Source organism: Mustela nivalis (genome assembly GCF_964662115.1).
Source record: "Mustela nivalis genome assembly, chromosome: 1".
Taxonomy (NCBI): Eukaryota; Metazoa; Chordata; class Mammalia; order Carnivora; family Mustelidae; genus Mustela; species Mustela nivalis.
In genome coordinates, this window is record NC_139020.1 from 44,737,260 (window position 1) to 44,757,524 (window position 20,265).

General features: G+C 35.0%; 1 protein-coding gene across 2 annotated transcripts in view; it reads left to right on the top strand.

The window, feature by feature from the left end:
- Positions 1 to 20,265, top strand: part of LOC309844750 (ephrin type-A receptor 6) — a 519,889-nt gene that overhangs the window by 369,014 nt on the left and 130,610 nt on the right. For both annotated transcript variants that reach the window (XM_082691954.1, XM_082691955.1), the window contains one exon: positions 8,930 to 8,991. In XM_082691954.1, the coding sequence (XP_082548080.1) occupies positions 8,930 to 8,991 (62 nt within the window). The remainder of the gene's footprint in view (positions 1 to 8,929; positions 8,992 to 20,265) is intronic.

Here is a 20,265-nt window from a genome sequence, read left to right on the forward strand (position 1 = left end):
ATCTAAAGATTTTGCCAGCAAGTTTCCTAACATGTATTTCCTCTTTATTTAGAATATTATATTGCTTTACAAGGCTTTAAAATCGTAGAACTTCTCAAGAATAAAACATCTTTAGGAGCAGCACAGTGCCCAGTCCATAATAACTTTTCAGGATTGTTAAGATGAGCCACAGAAATTTAGGGTATTACTTTATGTCTCCAAATTACTAATGAAGATGCAAGTATCATTTGGGGGTATAAGAAGATGGTTAAGCATTCAGATTCTGGAACCACATCTCCTGCCTTCAAACCTTGGCTCTGCCAGTTGCTCACTGTACATTCTTGGACAAGTTAAACTCTCTGTGCATCTGTAATTTAAGCTGTTAAATTGAACTAGTAATTATATCCACCATAAGAGTATGAAGATTAAATGAGTTAACACATGTAAAACTCTTAGAACAGAACCTGGCAGATTGAAAAACTTATTTTTTAAAAATTAGTTATTACATATATGCTGATTTAGAAATAGTATCTATTGTTAAATCATCTACACAGAAGATTTTCACAGAAAATAACAAAGGCAGCATGACTCATAGATTTATTTTATTTTACTTTTTTAGATTTATTTTAGAGAAAGAGAGAACAGAGGGAAGTGCAGAGGGAGAGGGAGAGAATCTTCAAGAAGACTCCCCACTGAGCATGGAGCCCGACTCAGAGCTCGATCTGATGACCCATGAGATCATGACCTGAGCCAAAACCAACAGTCAGATGCTTAACTGACTGAGCCACCCAGGCACTCCTGGTTTAATTTGGTTTTGAACTTGTATATTACACAGTATTTCAAGTTACGAGAATGGTCTAATACATTTCGTCCATTGCTACCTAATGGTAAATAATTGTTCACATTATAATTGATTATTGTATAACCATTTCTTTCAAAATGGTTGAAAACAAAAAAAAAGTAAAAATCAGATAATCTCAAAACATATACTTTTAATTTGATAATTGTCATTATAATATTTTTGTAAATATGGATACAGTACAAATCAAGAAAGTCATTCTTAAAAATGCATATGTTATTAAAATTTTGCAGTATGGTTAGTGTCTTATAGTGGAAACAAAATCTAACATTAGACATCTTTGGCAATAACTTTTATTGTCAACAAGACACTTCTAATTAAGAAGTCTTTTTGCCCATATGGTAATTTTCTGTAGAAAGGATAGTACTGAATATTACTGAAGTTAATTGATGCAGATGGTATGCCACTGCTCTCTGGAACTGGCAGGAGAATTATATTTCATTTTTTTAGCCTCATACCTTTCATTTACTCTAAAACAAATCTAGATTAAGAAATGCCACAGTTTTCATAAATGCAATCCTTCCTCCTAATTTCTGCTCAGCTGTTTTGTCATTGGATAAAGTAATTTATTCTTCATCATTTCTCTCAGGGCATTTAGATCACATCTAAGTTTTAAAAACAAAATAAAGAAATTAAGACAAAGCATGGAACAAATTTCAAATAGTGTTAAAGTTAAAATCAATTCCAGGGGTGCCTGGGTGGCTCAGTCAGTCAAGCATCTGCCTTCAGCTCAGGTCATGATCTCAGGGCCCTGGGAGCGACCCCCCATTTGGGCTCCCTGCTCAGTGGGGAGCCTGCTTCACCCTCTCCCATTATCCCTGCTTGTATACACTCTCTCTCTCTGTCAAATAAATAAATAAAATCTTTTAAAAATTAAAAAATAAAATAAATTGCAAATTAACCATGAAACATATTGTTATAGGTATAAATAAATATGTAGAGTACAGAAGATGCAGCATAGCTTGTTAGATAGGAGTAAGAATCTATTTCCTATACTAGCTATTCCCCAGAAACTGTATGTGATAGCTTGTCATTTAAAATAAGAAAATGCCTATTTTGATTATGTTACTCTACTCTAGGAGAAACCATCTTGCTCTATAAAGCAACTTCAAACCTGTCAATTTCAGGTGTATAGGATTCTTTTTTATTATGTTCAGTTAGCCAACACATAGTACATCATTAGTTTTGGATGTAGTGTTCAAAGATTCATTTTTTGCATATAACACCCAATACTCATGGCAGCATGTGCCCTTCTTAATATCCATCACCCAGTTACCTCATTCCCCCACTCACCTCCCCTCCATAGCCCTCAGTTTGTTTCCTGGAGTCCAGAGTCTCTCAGAGTTTGTCTCCCTTTCTGATTTCTTCCCATTCAGTTTTCCCTTCCTTCCCCTGTGGTCTTCTGTGCTATTTCTTACACGTTTCACATATGAGTGGAATCAGGTGTATAGGATTTAAATAGACCTTTGAGACCATCAAGGAAGCTCCTAAATATACTGATCATAGTCATTTTCAGTTATGAGTCTTTTTAACTAGGAAAGCCACTTCTTAGATTACAATTCAGCATCTAGCCAGTAAGGTAAGATGTGATATTTGCCATTTATTCATTCATTCATTCTTTAAGCTATTATTGGGTGATTTGGTATTTAGTGTAAAGTACTATTCTCTCTTTTAAACACATCATCTCTTTTACTCTCACATATCACACAATGGAGGAAGTGTTATTATTCATGTATATGTATACATATGAATAATAATAACACTTCCTCCATTGTGTATACATATACATATGAATAAGGAGATAGGCAGTAACATAAGTGAGCTATGAAAGGTCACTTAACCAAAGTGGAAAAGTCTTCATTGTCACATTATCTGACTTTAATACAACTTCTAATTGCACTGTGCTGATTCAGGCACACAAAGGATAAGGTAACCAAACATTCAAATTGTCCTGAGATATGAGAATTTCAGTGCTAAAACTGGGAATTTATTGTATTACATAAAATGTGTAACTAGTGGTCATTTTTACTTTGCCATAGGATATAAAAGAATTTTTTGTCTCAGTACCAAGCTACAATAAAATATGGAAATGATCTATTTTTATAAAACTATTTTTGGCTACACATTGCTATGAAATGTGTAAGTCTGATTATTCACAGACCTGTGAATTTACAGACCCCCCCTAGGGCAAATAATACATTATATGTTAATTTTTTTTAAAGGAAGAAGAAACAGATAATTGTGCTCAAAAAGGAAGGAAAGTAAGTGTATACCAACATTTTTAAGTGCCAACGATTGCCAGACTCTGTGAAAACTATACATTTTTTTCATCTAACTCTTTGAAAACCATATGTAGTAGATAATATTATCCTCATTTTATAAATGCAAAAACTGAGAGAGCAAAAATAACTTGCCCAAGATCATGTAATAGGCAGCAAGACTAAAATTTGAAGTTTTCTTTGTCTCCAAATCTATATATTATACAAGGCAAAGAATTTAGGATTTCTTGATTTGCTGTTCTGTTATTTCAGTAATTCTTTTCTTGGTCGTCACAGGGAATATCTTTATGTGTGTATTCCTTCTGGCATTCCATTAAAAAAATGAAATTTAGTACCTATTCTGTGCCTAGTTCTCTGCTCAACAGTGAATTTGCTGAGAACTATGCACAATTCCTGACGTCCAGGGCATTTTAGAGGGGGCAGCAGACACCTCCACAGAAACACCAATACTATGCCGTAAGTGTGTCATATAGTAGTTTGATTAAGATGTAAAGGGAGGAGAAAGCAAACAGCCAGGTCTTCCTAAAAGAGAAAGTGTTCATCGAATTGACCATGGAAACAGTATTTAAGCTCTACATTTTCCTTTTTAAGTATATGATTTTACAATGAGAAGGAAGTCTTCCAGGGAAGAGAGGAAGGTATAAGTCAAGTCATACTTCATGAATTATGAGGATTTGAAAAACAGGAAGTACAGGACTAGAGGGAGGTAAAAATGACACGAGAACAAAGGTAGAGGAGAAACTGTGAAGGAATTTATTGCCAAGCCCTTTAAACTTTAATCCTACAGCAAAGAAAACAGTAAGTAAAATGGTTTGTTTTTTTTTAAAGATTTTATTTATTTATTTGACAGATCACAAGTAGGCAGAGAGGCAGGCAGAGAGAGAGAGAAGGAAGCAGGCTCCCTGCTGAGCAGAGAGCCCAACGTGGGGCTCAATCCCAGGATCCAGAGATCATGATCCGAGCTGAAGGCAGAGGCCTTAACCCACTGAGCCACCCAGGCGCCCCAATAAAATGGGTTTTTAAAGAAGGAGATGAGGGCTTAGCCATTTATGTTAATTGACTGTTTACCTATTTCTGTTCCCCTTTCCACTATACACTTCATGAAGCAAGGATCTTGTATTGATTGAGGATTTGTTTTGTTTTGTTTGTTTTGTTTTGTTTTGTTTTGTTTTAGAGAGAAAGAGACCACACACAAACATGTGAGGGGGGACAGGCAGAGGGAAGAGAGGGAGAGAATCTTAAGCAGACTCCACACTGAGCAGGAGCCTGATGCAGGGTTCCGTCTCATGACCCTGAGATCATGACCTGAGCCAAAATCAAGAGTCAGACACTTAACCAACTGAGCCACCAAGGCACCCCAATTAAGGATGAGTCTTTGGAAACCAGAGGAGTACTTGATATATAGTAGACATTAAAAAAATGTTTGATGCATCACTAAATGTTTGAAATAATGATTATATAAGCATTAGAAAGTATAACCAGTAACTGATTTTGTAATAAGTGAAGGAAGTAGAAGCAAAAGCAGGATATAGGCAGCAATAATTTTATATAGAATCAGCATCATTTAATAATTTATGGACTAACAGGGTTTGATAAAGTGAGAAGTCCAATATTAGAGTAGGATTTCAAACCTGGGTAACTAGATAGATGGTGATGTTTTAACCCTGACAGGAATATAGGAGGGGAAAAAAAGTTCAGAGGAAATGTTAAAAGATTTGATTTGAATTCACCTGAGCATAAGATTCCTTTGGGACACAATCTGATAATGACCAGGCAACAGTATAAGGGAAAAATCATCCCCCAATTTTAGGACTTATCTTGTGATAAGTCCTATATTGTAATTTTGTTCAAATTTATGTCATCCATATGAATGCCTTAGAGGGATAAGAAAATTTTTTATTCTTAAATCCATTCGAGATTATAAATATAATTCACTATCCCTACATCAGAAATGGGGGCGGTAGAAATAGGTTAAAAATAACTGGCTCCAAAAATCCAGAATTGCAACTGGGGGGGAAAATACAAGCAACCCATCAAGCCAAGTTATCACCACAAATTGTAGATAAAATATAGACATGATATAATGTTAAATAAACTAGAATCTATTTAAATCTGTAATAGAGTTTGGAGGTCATTGAGATTTGTTTAGAAATGGCTAAGCTGATACAAAATACTACATCCAGCAAAAACTCATTACTTTTATGAAAATGTTAAATTTCCCCTATAATCCTCTTCTTTCACAAATGTTCTTGAGGCAAACAAACAAACAAAAATACTATTTCACTTGCAAAATATTCTCCCCAAGTTTCAAAATCATCTCAAGTATTGGGTACCTGTAAATATAGAAGAAAAAAAATTAGTCAATAGTCCACTGAAGTCCCAATTAAAGAAAATAATTTTTCTCTGTAACAGAAAAAGATGATCTGAGATTTTGTGATTCATTGTGTTCTGGATATAAGTAAGAGATTTCTTCCAAGGGTTTGATTGGGAATGGGAATGCAATTTAAGATATACATAAACATTTCTGGGCTATTTTTTGAAGGGAAATGAAAGGAATTTACTTTTTGTGTGACTTATAGAAGTGCTTTTCAAAATCTCTTAAAGCAAACTGATAAGGCTTCTAAAAAAGGTCTAGGGATTTTGACACTTGACTAACATTCAAGAATCTTGGAGTCTATCCACTGACTTCAATACAGTGCAAATACTGAGTTAATTCTGTGACATGAGGTCTTTGGGAAACTGTGTAAAATTTTTTTTAAAAAGTGAGAAGAAAAGCTGAAATATTTTGAAAATATAAAAAGAGAATTAATCACCTCCAAATATATTTTCCAATAGCAATAATGTATTATATAATTTTTACATATTTGAAAATAAAACAAATTACTGTTTACCAGTAGACTTCTGTCACCTAATCATATATTTGAATACTATCCTTTCATAATTTCCCTCATACTTATCTTTTTTTTATTATAAAATGTGATCATAGACTGTATAGTTTCTTGTAATCTTCACAGTGTAGCTAACCTCCCTATAGAAAACCACTAGGAAACAAATTACAGGTTAGATGCCAGCAGTATTCTAATAAAACAGCTCCTTAGTTTAATAATAGCAGCTCTAAATCGATGTTACTGCACAAAATACAAAAGATGCCAAGCTCAGGTGTGAAAGTTCTAATTCACAAGAAACTGGGGGAGTCTTCATTTGACTCTTTATTATCTTTAATGAGAAGATGAAACTTGTCACTGATGAATTTCAAGGCTGCATAAAGTATCTCCCAAGGAGTTACAGCTAGAACTAATTTCAATGTACTTGGTATTCACATAGATTAGAACCTTACTCAAATACTTTGGTGTTACTCTCTGAGGAATTAAGAAAATTGTTGAGAAAAATCTACCTGTTACTATAAATAAAACTCCTACTCTGCTCAGTTTTACAGGATGTGGCTTTGAGAAACCTAGTGAATGGGGATACATAGCATCTGTGGGAAGTGAAGGGAGAAAAACAACCTAACCTAGAGCCAGGCACAACATTTTATAATGTAGACAATAAATGTGACGAGAATGCCACTATAGGAAATATCACTATGGGGGACTTTCAAGGAGGAGGTACAGTATGTAAGTTCTAGGGACGTGTGGAATGAGATTAGGAAGAGAAGCAAATCAGTAGATAGTCCTGGCAGGGGGATAGCAAAAGGAAAAGCAGAGGAGACGGAACTGAACCAGTACAGATGATAATGAAGCTAGGAACAGGAGATGGTAGGGCTAGTTAGGAGAGATGAGGTCCAGCACGGAAGGATGAACCTTACAGCTTTGATCTATAAATTATGTCTGAGAGGCCCCTGTGGCATAAAAGCTAAGAGCTTAAGCTCTGAAACACTCTGCCTGATGCTGCCACTTACCAGCTGTTGGACTCTGGACAAGAACTTTAATTTTCTAACCCCAATTTTTCTTATTTGTGTAATAGGTCTAATAATAATTTGTATCAATACAAGGGAAGTGCTTGCAAGCTCTTTTTGTTGTATCAAGACTGACATTCTTAGGGAGAGGATTTTTGTATGTGTATGTATACATTTTATATATATATTTTTGTATTTGTATGTGTATGTTTTATATATATATGTGTACTAATTATATATATACATATGTATATGTGTATATATGTGTATATATAACATATATATATATTTTTTTTAACTAAATATGTTTCTCTGGCAGCAATGGTCGAGGTAGATTAAAAAGATGTGACCCTGGGCAGGTGAACTAACTCAGGCAGTCACTGTAGCAACCCAGTTTTTCCTCTTAACTTCCATGATCCGTAATAATTGATACTGGAAAATGGGTTTCAGAATTTTCATATTTAATCATAAAAAATGATCTTGTATTGTCCCTATCTTGCTAACCAAGTGTTTGTTTCAGGCTTCTGTTTCTAAGCTCTCTAAATCCAATAGCCAAATAAAAGACATCCTGTCAGGTTTAAAATCTGGATCTTCTAGATCCTTGCTACAATTGTGCCAACAGTTAATTTGACCTCAGTATTTTCTGATAAAGTTCTGTATCTGTATTTGGGTGAAATTAATGACTTTGAGGAATATTATGGAAATCCACCAAAATGGAAAATTTCTTTGGATTCTAATACTATGCATGATAAATTTGAAGTTTTATTACTACTTTTAACCTTTAGCACATCTTTCTTTAAAATATAGATTCAAATGTAAAATCTAGCATTTGTAGACATTGTACTAATTTGTTACAGTCACCCTTTTAACCCATAAGGCTTTGAGTTCATAAAAGGGACATGAATTACAATATGAGATCTAATATTTCCATCATTGGTACACATAATTTCTTTCCAGATCTTTTTTGTACTCATGAGGGAAAACCTCTGTGCGCTGTGCAGATTCAATTGCTAAAAATTTCAATGAGAAGCAAGAAATACAGAAGTAAAAAGTAAATGTGTCATACATATTTATTTCAGGTAAATATCACTCCCCCTTCATCTGAAATGAGTTTATCTTTTAAGCTTGAGCAATTTGGCAGAACAAATAGATTCTTCTCTTTGAAACAAATCTAAGTTATTTATGCCAAATATTCTACTTAATAGAGGTATTGGGAACTGTAACAGTTGCAAATAGATATGATAAAGAAGAAATAAATGATGTTCAGCTTCGGATTTTAGCTTCTTACTAGACTACAAAATCAGGGTTACTTATTTTTCATGTCCTGCCATCATTGTTATGTTGATCTAATCTATGTCCAATGGAGCCATGATCAAGAACTATTGCAGAGCCCACCCACTTTGCAGCCAGCATCCATCAATCTGATGACAGCTTTCCACTTAGAAGCCCTTATAAGCAGACTATGACTGATGGTTTATAATTTCCTAAAGAGAATTTATAAATGTCTCCCCTCTGCTTTGCCTTAGGAATATTACAGACATGCCCGGTCTAATGTTTCAAGAAGTTGGACTGAGGCTGCCCTGTGTAAAGCCTCACTTTTGCTTGTTGATGGTCTTTTAAGGAAAAGCTTAGGACAAAGAGAACATAACCTACACAAGTGATGGCAGAGCTTTAGAAAAGGAAATGTTTAATTCCTTTGTAATTCGTGTTCCTTTTATGAACTCAATGGAAATAATGCTACAAAAAATGGAGAAAAGCCCATGTATAATATTAAGACTTCTGTGGAAGCATGTTGGAAAATGAAGTTCCTATTAATAAAACACAAATAATTTAGCTGCCACAGCTGGAGATCTCTAACTGCAGCACATCTTTCTGTAATTGCTCTAATCCTTGTGTGTTCTCTGGCTCTTTTTGCAGGCAGACCAGTAATGATTGTGGTGGAATATATGGAGAATGGATCCCTAGACTCCTTTTTGCGGGTGAGGTGTTCTTTTCTGATGGCATTTAAATAAGCTATTCTGAGTTCTAGATTTAAATCATTTATCATAAATTAATTTTTGCATAATGTTATTCATGGATTTTTTCCATGAAGAATAGCAACATTTCCTCTAGGGTGCATTTCTCTGAAACTGTGATACATTAGCATGTTACTAACGGGAGGAGTATATACACATAATAATATAATTGATTTTGCCTATAAATTCATATGCCATATTAATATATATATTTCAAATGATGTTATAAAGAGATTAAGTGAAACTCAGTTGCCGCCCATAAGCATTCATTTTACTTTTATCACATTTAACTATTCAGTGTGATGTTTTATACACGATCTATAAGGCTGAACCCCTTAAATTGATATGTATCTACCAATAATGACTCAAGTTCGTATTAGACAACTGGTTTTATCCCTCTTAAATTCATTTGTCTGACTTTCAGAAAACAAAGGAAATACAGCAAAACTCTAGCAGAGATCTGTTCCAGAACAAAAAATTTAAAGCACTCTTTAAAAAGTGACTTATCTTAGTGCTCACTTCAGCAGCACATAATACTAAATTGACTTATCCTTGAGAATACGGTGTGTACAAAACTCATTAGTCTTGGGGCACCTGGGTGGCTCAGTTCGTTAAGCAACTGCCTTCGGCTCAGATCATGATCCTGGAGTCCCAGGATCAAGTCCCACATCGGGCCCTCTGCTCATCGGGGACCCGGCTTCTCCCTCTGCCTCTCGCCCCTTTCATGCTCTCTCTCTCTCTCTCTCAAATAAATAAAATCTTTAAAAAAAAAGTCATTTGTTTTATATAATAGTAGAGAATAACAGAGCTGAGAAGGCACCATGAAGTTATATTTCAAGTATATTTATAATGTCTTTACTATTTAAAAAGCCATCATATGCAACAAACGTGTTCATTGATAATTTAAAAAACAGAGATATAAAAAATAATCGCTACAGTAAATACGTTTCATCCCCAACAGAGGTCACATATTTGAATGTCACTGTATTCTTAAATATTTATCTATCTACAGAGACATGGCTGTTTTTCTTAATTATAACATCACTGGAATTTTGTTATTTAGAATGTATTACACTATTTTTAAAATCTTTTTATTATGTTCAGTTAGCTAGTATATAGTACATTAGTGTTACACTGTTTTTTATTATCCCTTTTATATGATAAAAATGGTCTCAAGCGTTCTTTCTTCACTTTATTTTTTTCACTATATTACTTGATCAGGTTCTGCATTTCACCTTTCTTTTTTTTATCTCATTTTCATTTATTTTTCTTGAGTTCATGCCCTCTTCTTCCAACCTCTCTCAATATTAGCAGTGATGATATATTTACCCTGCAACTGGACTTGATGCCCAGATTCAATGCCAGAAGCTGAATTCAGTAAAATTGGCCAGTTATTACAGAGCAATACTCCTTGCACAATGCAGACTCTCAACCAAGTGTGCTCTTTAAGGCAAAATGAAATTTGTAAGTGTTTGGGGACATGAACTATTTGTTTGTGGTTGTTGTTTTTTTCCTGTAGCCATTCTCGGAATGTTATTTTACGCTTGTATTCATTTCTCCTGTAAATGTGCTAAATTATTTTAGAATAATTTATCAGGACCACCTATGGTACTTGGAAATGCATATATAGTTAGGCTCTTCCATTATTTTTATTCCAAAGCTCATTTTTATCAGACATACTCCAAAATGACTTATTCTTTAATGATGTTTAGGATATGTTTTGGTTTTTTTTTGTATCAACTCTATCCTAGAGCTGAATATAATGGCAAATAATGTAGCGCATACTCAGTCTAAATTGCTGCTGAAAATTGGATCAAATGACTGCCACAGCAAATTAGGAGAGAATTGTTTGCTTCAGATATACTTTTTATCCTGCCAAATCCTGAATTAATTAAAATATGTTATAAAGAAATGATAATATGCTATCAATAAAATATGTATTTGTAAACATTCTACAACATGTTTATAAGTGGTATATTTCATGATTTAAAATTTAGAAACTAATATTTTTAGTTGTCACTCACTGTATCAGTAAGACATCATACAGTCTGGGAAAGATTAGCTGTTCTGTTGATGTTCGCTACCATTATTCCTGCTATGAGACACTTAATTATGTTAGCTCATCTTGGCTCTGTCATTTACCAGCTGTGCAACCTTGTGACTTGGGCAAGCTACTAACTTGTGTGCACCTCTGTTTACTTATCTATAAAATGGGTATATTAACAACATCTACTGCATACAAGTGTCATGAGGATTCATTGAGTCCATGTATTATTATAAAGTTTATATAATAATACTTGACATATTGTAAGTGGTAGAGTGAAGATTCAAACTCAGGTCCCTGACTCAAAAATCCATGTTCTCATACACCACTTCTCCTCCTCCTCCTCCTCCTCCTCCTCCTCCTTCTTCTTCTTCTTTTTCAAGTAAACCTGCTTATTACTCCTTTTTATAAGTTCACTGCCATCTCTCCATGTGAACTTGTATCCTGTCTGCGTGTAAAATTTCTATTAAAAATCATATGCATGAGAAAAAAATTCACAGGGCCAAATACTCCCTTCTTACTCTTTTTTTTTTAATATTCTTACCTTTCTTTGTAATCATATCTCTTTTATCCCCGAAGCTCAAAGTGCTATATAAACTTTATGTCAATAGCAGATACTCAACTCCCCATGGCAAGAAGAAATAAAATTTATAAAGATATAAATCCCACAAATTCTCAAAAACGAAGTCATTTTTCAAACTACTGCTTTAGAATTTGATAATCGCAGCTTCTATGAGCACAGAGGAAGTGGCTAAGTGCATTGCGTTGTAGGGAAGCTATCCATGGCTCATTAATAGCATTCTGTGCTTACTAGAAGAAAAAAGATTTCCCCTTGGTCTCCCACATACTTGAAAATCACTTCAGTTTACTGTTTTATATGAAAGAGTGGTAGCAAAACTAAGTACAAAAGTACAATCTTGTGCCAGTGGAGGTGGCTGGCTGGCTGTGATATTGCACTGGATTCATAAATCTTCTACTGTTTAGGATGCTATGGACATTCCTCCAGATATATGTTGGCAAGAGGTGGTATGGTTAAGTGCCTGTGTTTGTGTGTGTGCACGCTTGCATGTGTGAGCACATGCAGAAGGGATGTGGGTGGGTATGTAACTATATGCGCACTTTTCCATTTTAAAATAAAATGCGTCCTGACCTGGCAGGCAGAACATCAGTCCTGCTGCCCAGAATGTATGACTTCACTGATGTGCAAATATTCCTAACTTTTCAAAAGAAATACGGTAGTGTGAATTAAGTGTCATCTTGTCCATCATCCCTGTATGGTCTCTCTCAATGGATTTCATAAACACTTTTTGTAGCATCTACCTGGCATTTGCTTGCCCTGAGATCTTTGGACTTCCATTTTTATAACAGTATTATCAGACAATTCAAATAAAAACAGTTTTAAAATACTTTAAAATTTTGAGATACCATATGCCAACCACAAAAATATATTTCTTCATTTTATAACATTTGTTGACTGTGGATTTGTTTATCAATTCACACAATTTAGGTATGCAAAAATTTAATACCACTAGTTTCTATATAAGATGTTATATTGTGTGTTCATGCTACAACCTCTTGCTGCCATCTCAAATCCTTTGATATGAGAGAAAAGACAGAAACATTATTTTCAAAGCACAATCATCTGAGCAAGCAGGGAGTCAAGGTAGGGGGAATTGATAAAAACAAGATCCAACAAGATCAGATTGAGTAAGGAAACCATATTTTAAAACATAATCAGGAGGGGGGCCTGAGTGGCTCAGTGGGTTAAAGCCTCTGCCTTCGTCTCAGGTCATGATCCCAGGGTCCTGGGATCGAGCCCCGCATCGGGCTCTCTGCTAAGCAGGAAGCCTGCTTCCTCCTCTGTCTCTCTGCCTGCCTCTCTGCCTACTTGCATTCTCTGTCTGTCAAATAAATAATCTTTAAAAAAATAATAACAAAATAAAACATAATCAGGAAAGGATGCTTAGGAGTAAGAAGAATGTTTGGAAGGTGGTGTTACCAACTGATTTGAAGATACAGAGTAAGAATAGGATGGGCAGGTTGTTTGGAAATGCCGAGTTTCATTTGAGTTGTATTCCATGCCTATGCAACATGCAGTGAACATGTCCAGACAGCAAAGAAATACAAATCTGAAGCTGAGGTGAAATATATGACTAAAATTAAAGATCTGGTAGCCGGTAGCATAAAAGTGGTTCTTAAAGCCAAACCATGATATTTTCTGAGAACTTTTAGAGAAAGGCTAGGAGTTGAACAAGGTTGGAACTCTATGGTGCGCCAACCTAGGGAGGCAGCAGAGTGGAGTTTCCAAAGGTGACTAAGAATAAGTGGTCAATGAGGAAGGAGGAGGGAAATAAGGACATGGAACCCTGCACACCAGGCAGGAGCAAATAAGCAATTCTATCAAATACAGCAGAGAAGTTCAGAAAAATAAAGACTGAAAAACATCAATGGGATCTCCACAAAAGCATGTTTAATGGGTTGATCCCAGCCAGAAGTCAGAACGTGTAGGGCAAAATGAGAATGAAAGATGAACAGGAATTGATAATGGAGGTTTTTTGTTTGTTTGTTTGTTTGTTTGTTTTGTAGAAAGTTGGTGAGATAGCAAGGCAAGAGAAAAATCAGATGCTAGGAGACAAAAAGAAACATGAAGGGTATTTTTTTAATAGAAAAAAATTGATAATTTATACACTGGGATATAGGGAATTAAAGAAAATACACTGGTAAGACAACAAACTATCTCAGGATATAGGAATATACAAAATCAAGGACCCTGGTGGGGGACTGACTTTGAATAGTAGAGGACTCCACATCTTCCAGGACCCATGGGACCATGTGTTATAGATCTAGAGAGATATATGAAAGGCATTAAATTGAAGGAAATGATACCTGATGTTGTTGCTTTTCTATGTGAAGTAGGAGGAGAGTTTACTTGAGAGTTTGAAAACGAACTTTCATTTAAAGTGAATGTTTAGAATAATTGCTGAAGTTAAAAAGAAAAATACCTAATCACTGCTCAGGCCAAAGGAAATAAAATGGGTGGGCATCAAGAGCAGGCTGGGCACCAGGAACAGCTTTTATCTGGGCCCCAGCAAGGGCAACCAGTTAAAAATGTTTACTAACGTTTTTAATGATAATGCAACCCTCAGTGGCTGGTAGTGGATCTTCTAGACTACTGGTCCAGTAATTGTCATTAGATCCCTGTATTCTTCCTCCAGTTCTGCCAGACCACATCTTTCATCCTGGAGAAAGTAAAATAATTAACTAATACTGACATCCAGCTGATGCTGGATACATGAATGTTTTGGTAGTGGCATGAATGTTTCCAGGACTTTCTGCAGGAACACTCAACGCAGATATAAGAATGGAGATAACAGAGGCCACTGTATGTAGAGCAGGTACAACAGAAGACACACAGGTATTAAAGGGCAATTGGGGTGGTGGAAAATGAATCTTGTAGGTAAGCTACTGGTGAATCCAGGCTAGACAGAGAAGGAAATAAAGAGACTGATTGGCTAGAAATGAATAGAAACATCATTAGCTGGGAGCTGTGGCTATGTTAAAGAGGATAAATAGTTGTATGATGAGGGAGAGTGGGAGAGCTGAAGGAAAAGAAGAGTGTGTCAGAAGTAGGATATGAGCAGTGGTTTGTTAGAGACAGATTATTTCAGCTTGTGAGAGATGATTACTAAATGGCCAGGAATTTAGGGAGCTGGTTGTTAAGCTGTTAGTAGCTTGAGATTGGCCATGATGGAATTATTTACACTATGGGAATTGGCAAACACCACAGATCAGTGCTTGTTTGTTTTTCTCCAGAGGGCCAGTTTACCAACACAGTATATTGATACTTAAGATTTCTGAAACAAGGCAGTTTTCGGGGTGACGGTTTCCAGGTGTGGACCTAGGAATCGGTGGCTAAAGCAAAAATGAAGGTGAATATCTTTAATTAACTAATATAGTTAGCATTTATGTGTGCTTTCTATGAGTCAGGAATTATTCCAACCCCAAGTATTCATTAATTCACCAAGTTCTTACAGCAACATTATGAGGTGGGTGTTACTATTATCCCCATTTTACCAATGAGGAAACTGAGGCAAAGCATAATAAGTAACTTGCCCAATGTAAAACAGCTGATAAATCTTTTTTTTTTTTTTTTTTTTTTTTTTCACAAATATGTTTTCAAAGACTATAGTAGACCAGGCACTATTCTGGAGGCCAGAATATAGAAGTAAACAAAACAGAAATAAAAAAACCTATTGGGAAGAGAAATAAAGAATTCAGCAAAATATATGGTATATCAGACAGGGAGAAAAAGTAGGAAAATTGAAGGTGGAAGTGAGATTAGCTTTCAGTATTAAATTGAATAAACAGGTAAAGTCTTACCGAAAAGTGTCATATGAGTAAAGGTGGAAGAAGGTGAAGGAACAAGCCAAGTGGATACCTGGAAGGAAATACTTCACAGAGTAAGAATAGCAGGGGCCAACGCCCTAAGTTTGGAGTATTTTATACCCAAAGAATTACAAATTAAGCCTTTATGCTTTATGATCAAATGCCTGTTTTGCCTAGAACAGTGGTAATTCGTGCTTACTGCCTCTTCATAATTGTTAATATTGACCCTTTTACCCTGCACTTGGGTTAATAAAATATGTCGTCACCCTGTGGTTATGACTAGAATAGAGTATCTAAGGGGAAGGTGGTAGAAGATGAAGTCAGAGAGTTTTTGGAGGCAGAAAGGGGCTCAAATGTTGGAGCAAAATGATTCTCAATCTTGGCTTCACATTATAATCATTTAATTTAGAAAGCTTGTAACAATCCCAAGTTCTAGTCTGCATCTCAAGTAAATTAAATCAGTATCTCTTGGTGGAACACATGGATTCGTATTTGTTCAAAGTTCCCCCAGTTGAGTTTAATAAGCAACCAAGTTGTAAAAACACTGAATTGGGGCATTTTAGGTCATTGTAATGTGTTTGAGTTTTCTCTGGGTAAGATGTGAAGTTATTGTAGGGTTGGGGTAGAGATACAACATAATCTGACTGTGTTTTTAAAAAATTGCTATGGCTATATTCTGAGTGAAGTACAGATGGATGGAGAGAAATTTGGAGGCTTTTGTAACAAAAATCCAGGTAAGGAGATGACAGTGGCTTAGATGAGGATTGTTATAGTTGAGCTGATGGAAAATACTAGATACTGAGATGTATTTAGAAATTATTTGTATTGGTAGAGCTTATAGACTTTGCTATTAGATTGGCTGAATTGTACAGGCAAAAGGGAAGATTCAAGGACAACTGTCATCCATAAAATAAGGCCAAGGATAGGGATAGGCAGTAACTACTTCCCACAGTTGTTGTGAGTTTCATATAATATTAAATTAAATGGTTAATAGACCTAAACTCCTAGAATATGTGTCTAGGCACGTAGTAGAGTCTCCATAATATAATGTACTATTATAATATATATCAGAAGATGTCACTAGGAGTTTTAAAATTGTTTTGTCTTTTTCTAGTAGCTAAAAATAGTTATATTTTTCACATTTAAAAAATCTAGATATACGTCAAGAATATGAGTATTTAAATAATACATATCAGTGCATATCAGCCTTTCGAAGGCAATGTGAGTCATTTGAAGAGTTTCCTTGAACAAATGTAAAACAAATATTAATTTAAAAAATTAAAGGGATCTTTTAAATATTTATGTAGTCAAATTATAAATCTAGTAAAGATGGCATTTTACCTTATGCTGGTTATATATTAATAATGAGAGCTGTATTTTATTAGCACATTTTCCTTGTAAATTGTGTTGTGTGGAATTATATTTGTGCTAGGATATGAGAGCAAAATTAATCTACATTGCATTCATTTAATATTCAACAGTGAAAAAAATGAAGTCACATTAACCTACCAATACTATTTTTTAAACCATAAACGTTATAGTTGAATTAATCCCCTTAATTACTTTTTTCAAAAAAATATATAAAACTTCATGTAGATGAATGTTATTATTTATCATGCCTATGCCAGCTTAATGCCAAATACTATTCTAAAAATAATGTGACAGTAAACATCCAAATATGTGAAAGCAGGGTATACTTGGAACCATGCATGTCACTGGCTGAACTTCTTATTTTTAAATTAGAAGTTAGAGTATTTTTTTTTTTTACTTCCAAAAGCCTGAATTTATCTCTTTTAACATTATAATATTGTAAATGCGTTATGGCATTTGGAGTACCTGGTACCATGAAATTGTACTATGACTTTCCTTACTAATTCTTCTTTTGCATACAGGGGTTTTTTTGCATACAGGTTTTTATTCTGATTTTAAATTGGTATGTAATTCATAATTATAGTGATGTGTAGAGATATTCCATACATTTTACTTAACACCTCTATGGTCAATCCTATATCCCCATTTGGACCATACAGGAGACTTCGGATTTACAGAACTAAATATTAGACTCGAATCTTGCAGTTCCCAACCATGCCTGCAAATCAGAATCACCATTCTAAAGAAATTTTATAAAATATAGATGCAGACTCAAGCAGCGATATTTTACAAAAACTTCCTTGGGTAATTCTGATGCTCTGTACTGATGCTTCGTCAAGACTTTGGCACTCTGTGACAGCCTTCCCCAGATGTCAAACAAAAAAAGTTTAAATTTTCTTGGCTTTACTTAAGTGAAGCACACAATAGCTAGTGCAGGTTACATTCTCATAAACCTAAGCAAAAAAAAAAAAAAAAAAAAAAAGGAAAGGAAAGATCAAATTCATTTGTAAGCTTTGTAAACTAAAGTTATATTAAAGTTATATTATATTCAGACTCACTTTAAGCTCTTAAAATGTAAATTTTAAGACCATGTTTCACAAATCCATATCTACTTTTCTTCCTAGATTTTTTAGGTACATTAGAAATGACATTTTTAGTTTCCTCATGATTGAAATTTCTGATTCTGTTATTGGGGGCCTCTCCTTCTTTAACTAAAAATATAACTCTGCCTAGCTTAAGTGCAAATCTACAACGACTACAAAAGAAAAAGTCTTGAAGGATTTAGTAAAAATCCTACAGGAAATCATAATAAGATTTCAACAGGGGAGGCCATAAGAGCCGAGAATTCAGTAAAAAGGAGATATTGACTCTTCTTTGTTCCGTGGTTATTTTAAAACAAAAATGACTTAGTCTTTTCAAATCTATAAATAACTTCAGCCATTTCTTTTTTGAATTCAGGAGAATTTTTAAAAGTCACAGCATGGTCAACTTTCTGATTTAGAAACATAAAAACTGAGTGTTAACTTTAAACAAGTTATAGAAGTAACCCTCTAAGATCTGTTTTCTGCCAAGTCACTTACAAATCAATTGTTGAAAACTCAAATGCATTTTCCAGTAAATATTTCTTTTAAAGATATTGCTTAAGTCCCTAAGCAGATTCATAAATGCCTCTTTAACTCAGACCACAGCTAAAGGTTATAACTTCCAATAAGGAAGGGGCCAGGACTTCCCTTCAAAAACAAAAAAGGGTGTTTTCCTCCCTTCTACATGACTTGCCTTGGGCAAAATTTTTTTAAAGGCCATTTCTCCTGGGGCCTCCATCCCTTTTCTCATGTCCTCTTCCTGGGTTCAGCTGTGACTGTTTTAAATCACATGTGGTGGCACACACGGCCCACCTCCTCTTATCCACAGGCTAGGTCTTCTTCCATCTCATAGAATCACCTCTGTCTTGGACTGCCCTCCCTCCCCACCACACCCTGCCCAAATATAATTTTCTTTTAAAATTTTATTCTGGAAGTAACACAATATATATTCTCTTAGCAAACTGTCAAGTGCACAAAACAGTATTACTGACTGCAGGTACAGTGTTGCAGCAGACCTAGAGAGCTTATTCATCTTGCTCAACTAAAACTTTATGCCTGTTGATTAGTAGCTCCCCACATCCCCCTGCCCCAGCCCCTGAAAACACTGCAGGAGGAGGACTAGAGATTTACAAAGTCCACTGTTTATATACCTCAATCTTTTGTAAACCACTTAGTGAGGTACATTTTTTGCATCGCCATTTTATAGCTCAAGTCAGCATTTTAGAAGTAATCATTTTACAAGGCTTCAGCTAACCCTTCTCTTAGTGTCATTCCATTTTGAAAGGCTGGTGCCATTCCTTATAACTCATGGTTAGTGAACCAAAAATGTCTTTTGACGTGCATATGAATCAATGTTTCATTACTTCATTTTAGAGCATAAATTGTCATTATCCAATAGTGTTTTTTATGCCAGATTTGTGAGAAATCTTTGAAGTTGATTTATTTGCTGAAGGTAACCAAGACACTGCATAGTGAATTGTATTCTCTGTAAATGTTTGCTAAATCATGATGTGCAATTTTTATTAATTCTACTCTATAATAGCAGCTTATCATCTACCAGTTGTAATATTGTTTATCACTCATATGTATTTCAGGACACTAAATCACTGCAATTATTTTCTGTATACAAAAAAGTATAGCGCACTTTCAACAACAAAATTTTAGGACAGTGATTTATATTGTGGTCCACAGACCTTTGATAGTTTATAAGCCTATTCTGTTGATAGGATCAACATCACCATTCTCCAGTGAACACCTACAAAGAAATATAGTAGAAATCTGCATACCAAGTTTATCCCCCTTTTCCTCACTCCTCAGAGAAAATGTTAAGAGTCTGATGGTCATAATCAGAGTCAAACCAGAGTCTTAACCTCAGAAGTAAAGACAGTTGCAAGTGTAGTCAATATTCTCATTTCCTCCTGATTTTTTCGGAGAATCTCTTATAGTATTCTAACTTTCCATGAAAACTCCTTCAAGAAAATATCCGGGGTACCTGGGTGGCTCAGTGGGTTAAAACCTCTGCCTTCAGCTCAGGTCATGATCCTAGGGTCCTGGGATTAAACCCCGCATCTGGCTCTCTGCTCAGCAGGGAGCCTGCTTCCTCCTCTCTCTCTGCCTGCCTCTCTGCCTACTTGCGATCTCTGTCAAATAAATAAATAAAGTCTTAAAAAAAAAAAAGAAAGAAAAGAAAATATCCTACTGACTAAAAGCCCAAAGTACTTCACTCCATTAAGATAAAAATAAATTCAGTTCAGTTCAGGTATTCAATCCCATGAATACCTCTTGAATATCTGTCATCTGCCAGGCATGATGCCAGGTCCTGAGACTTCAAAGATGACCAGTATGTTCAAGCCA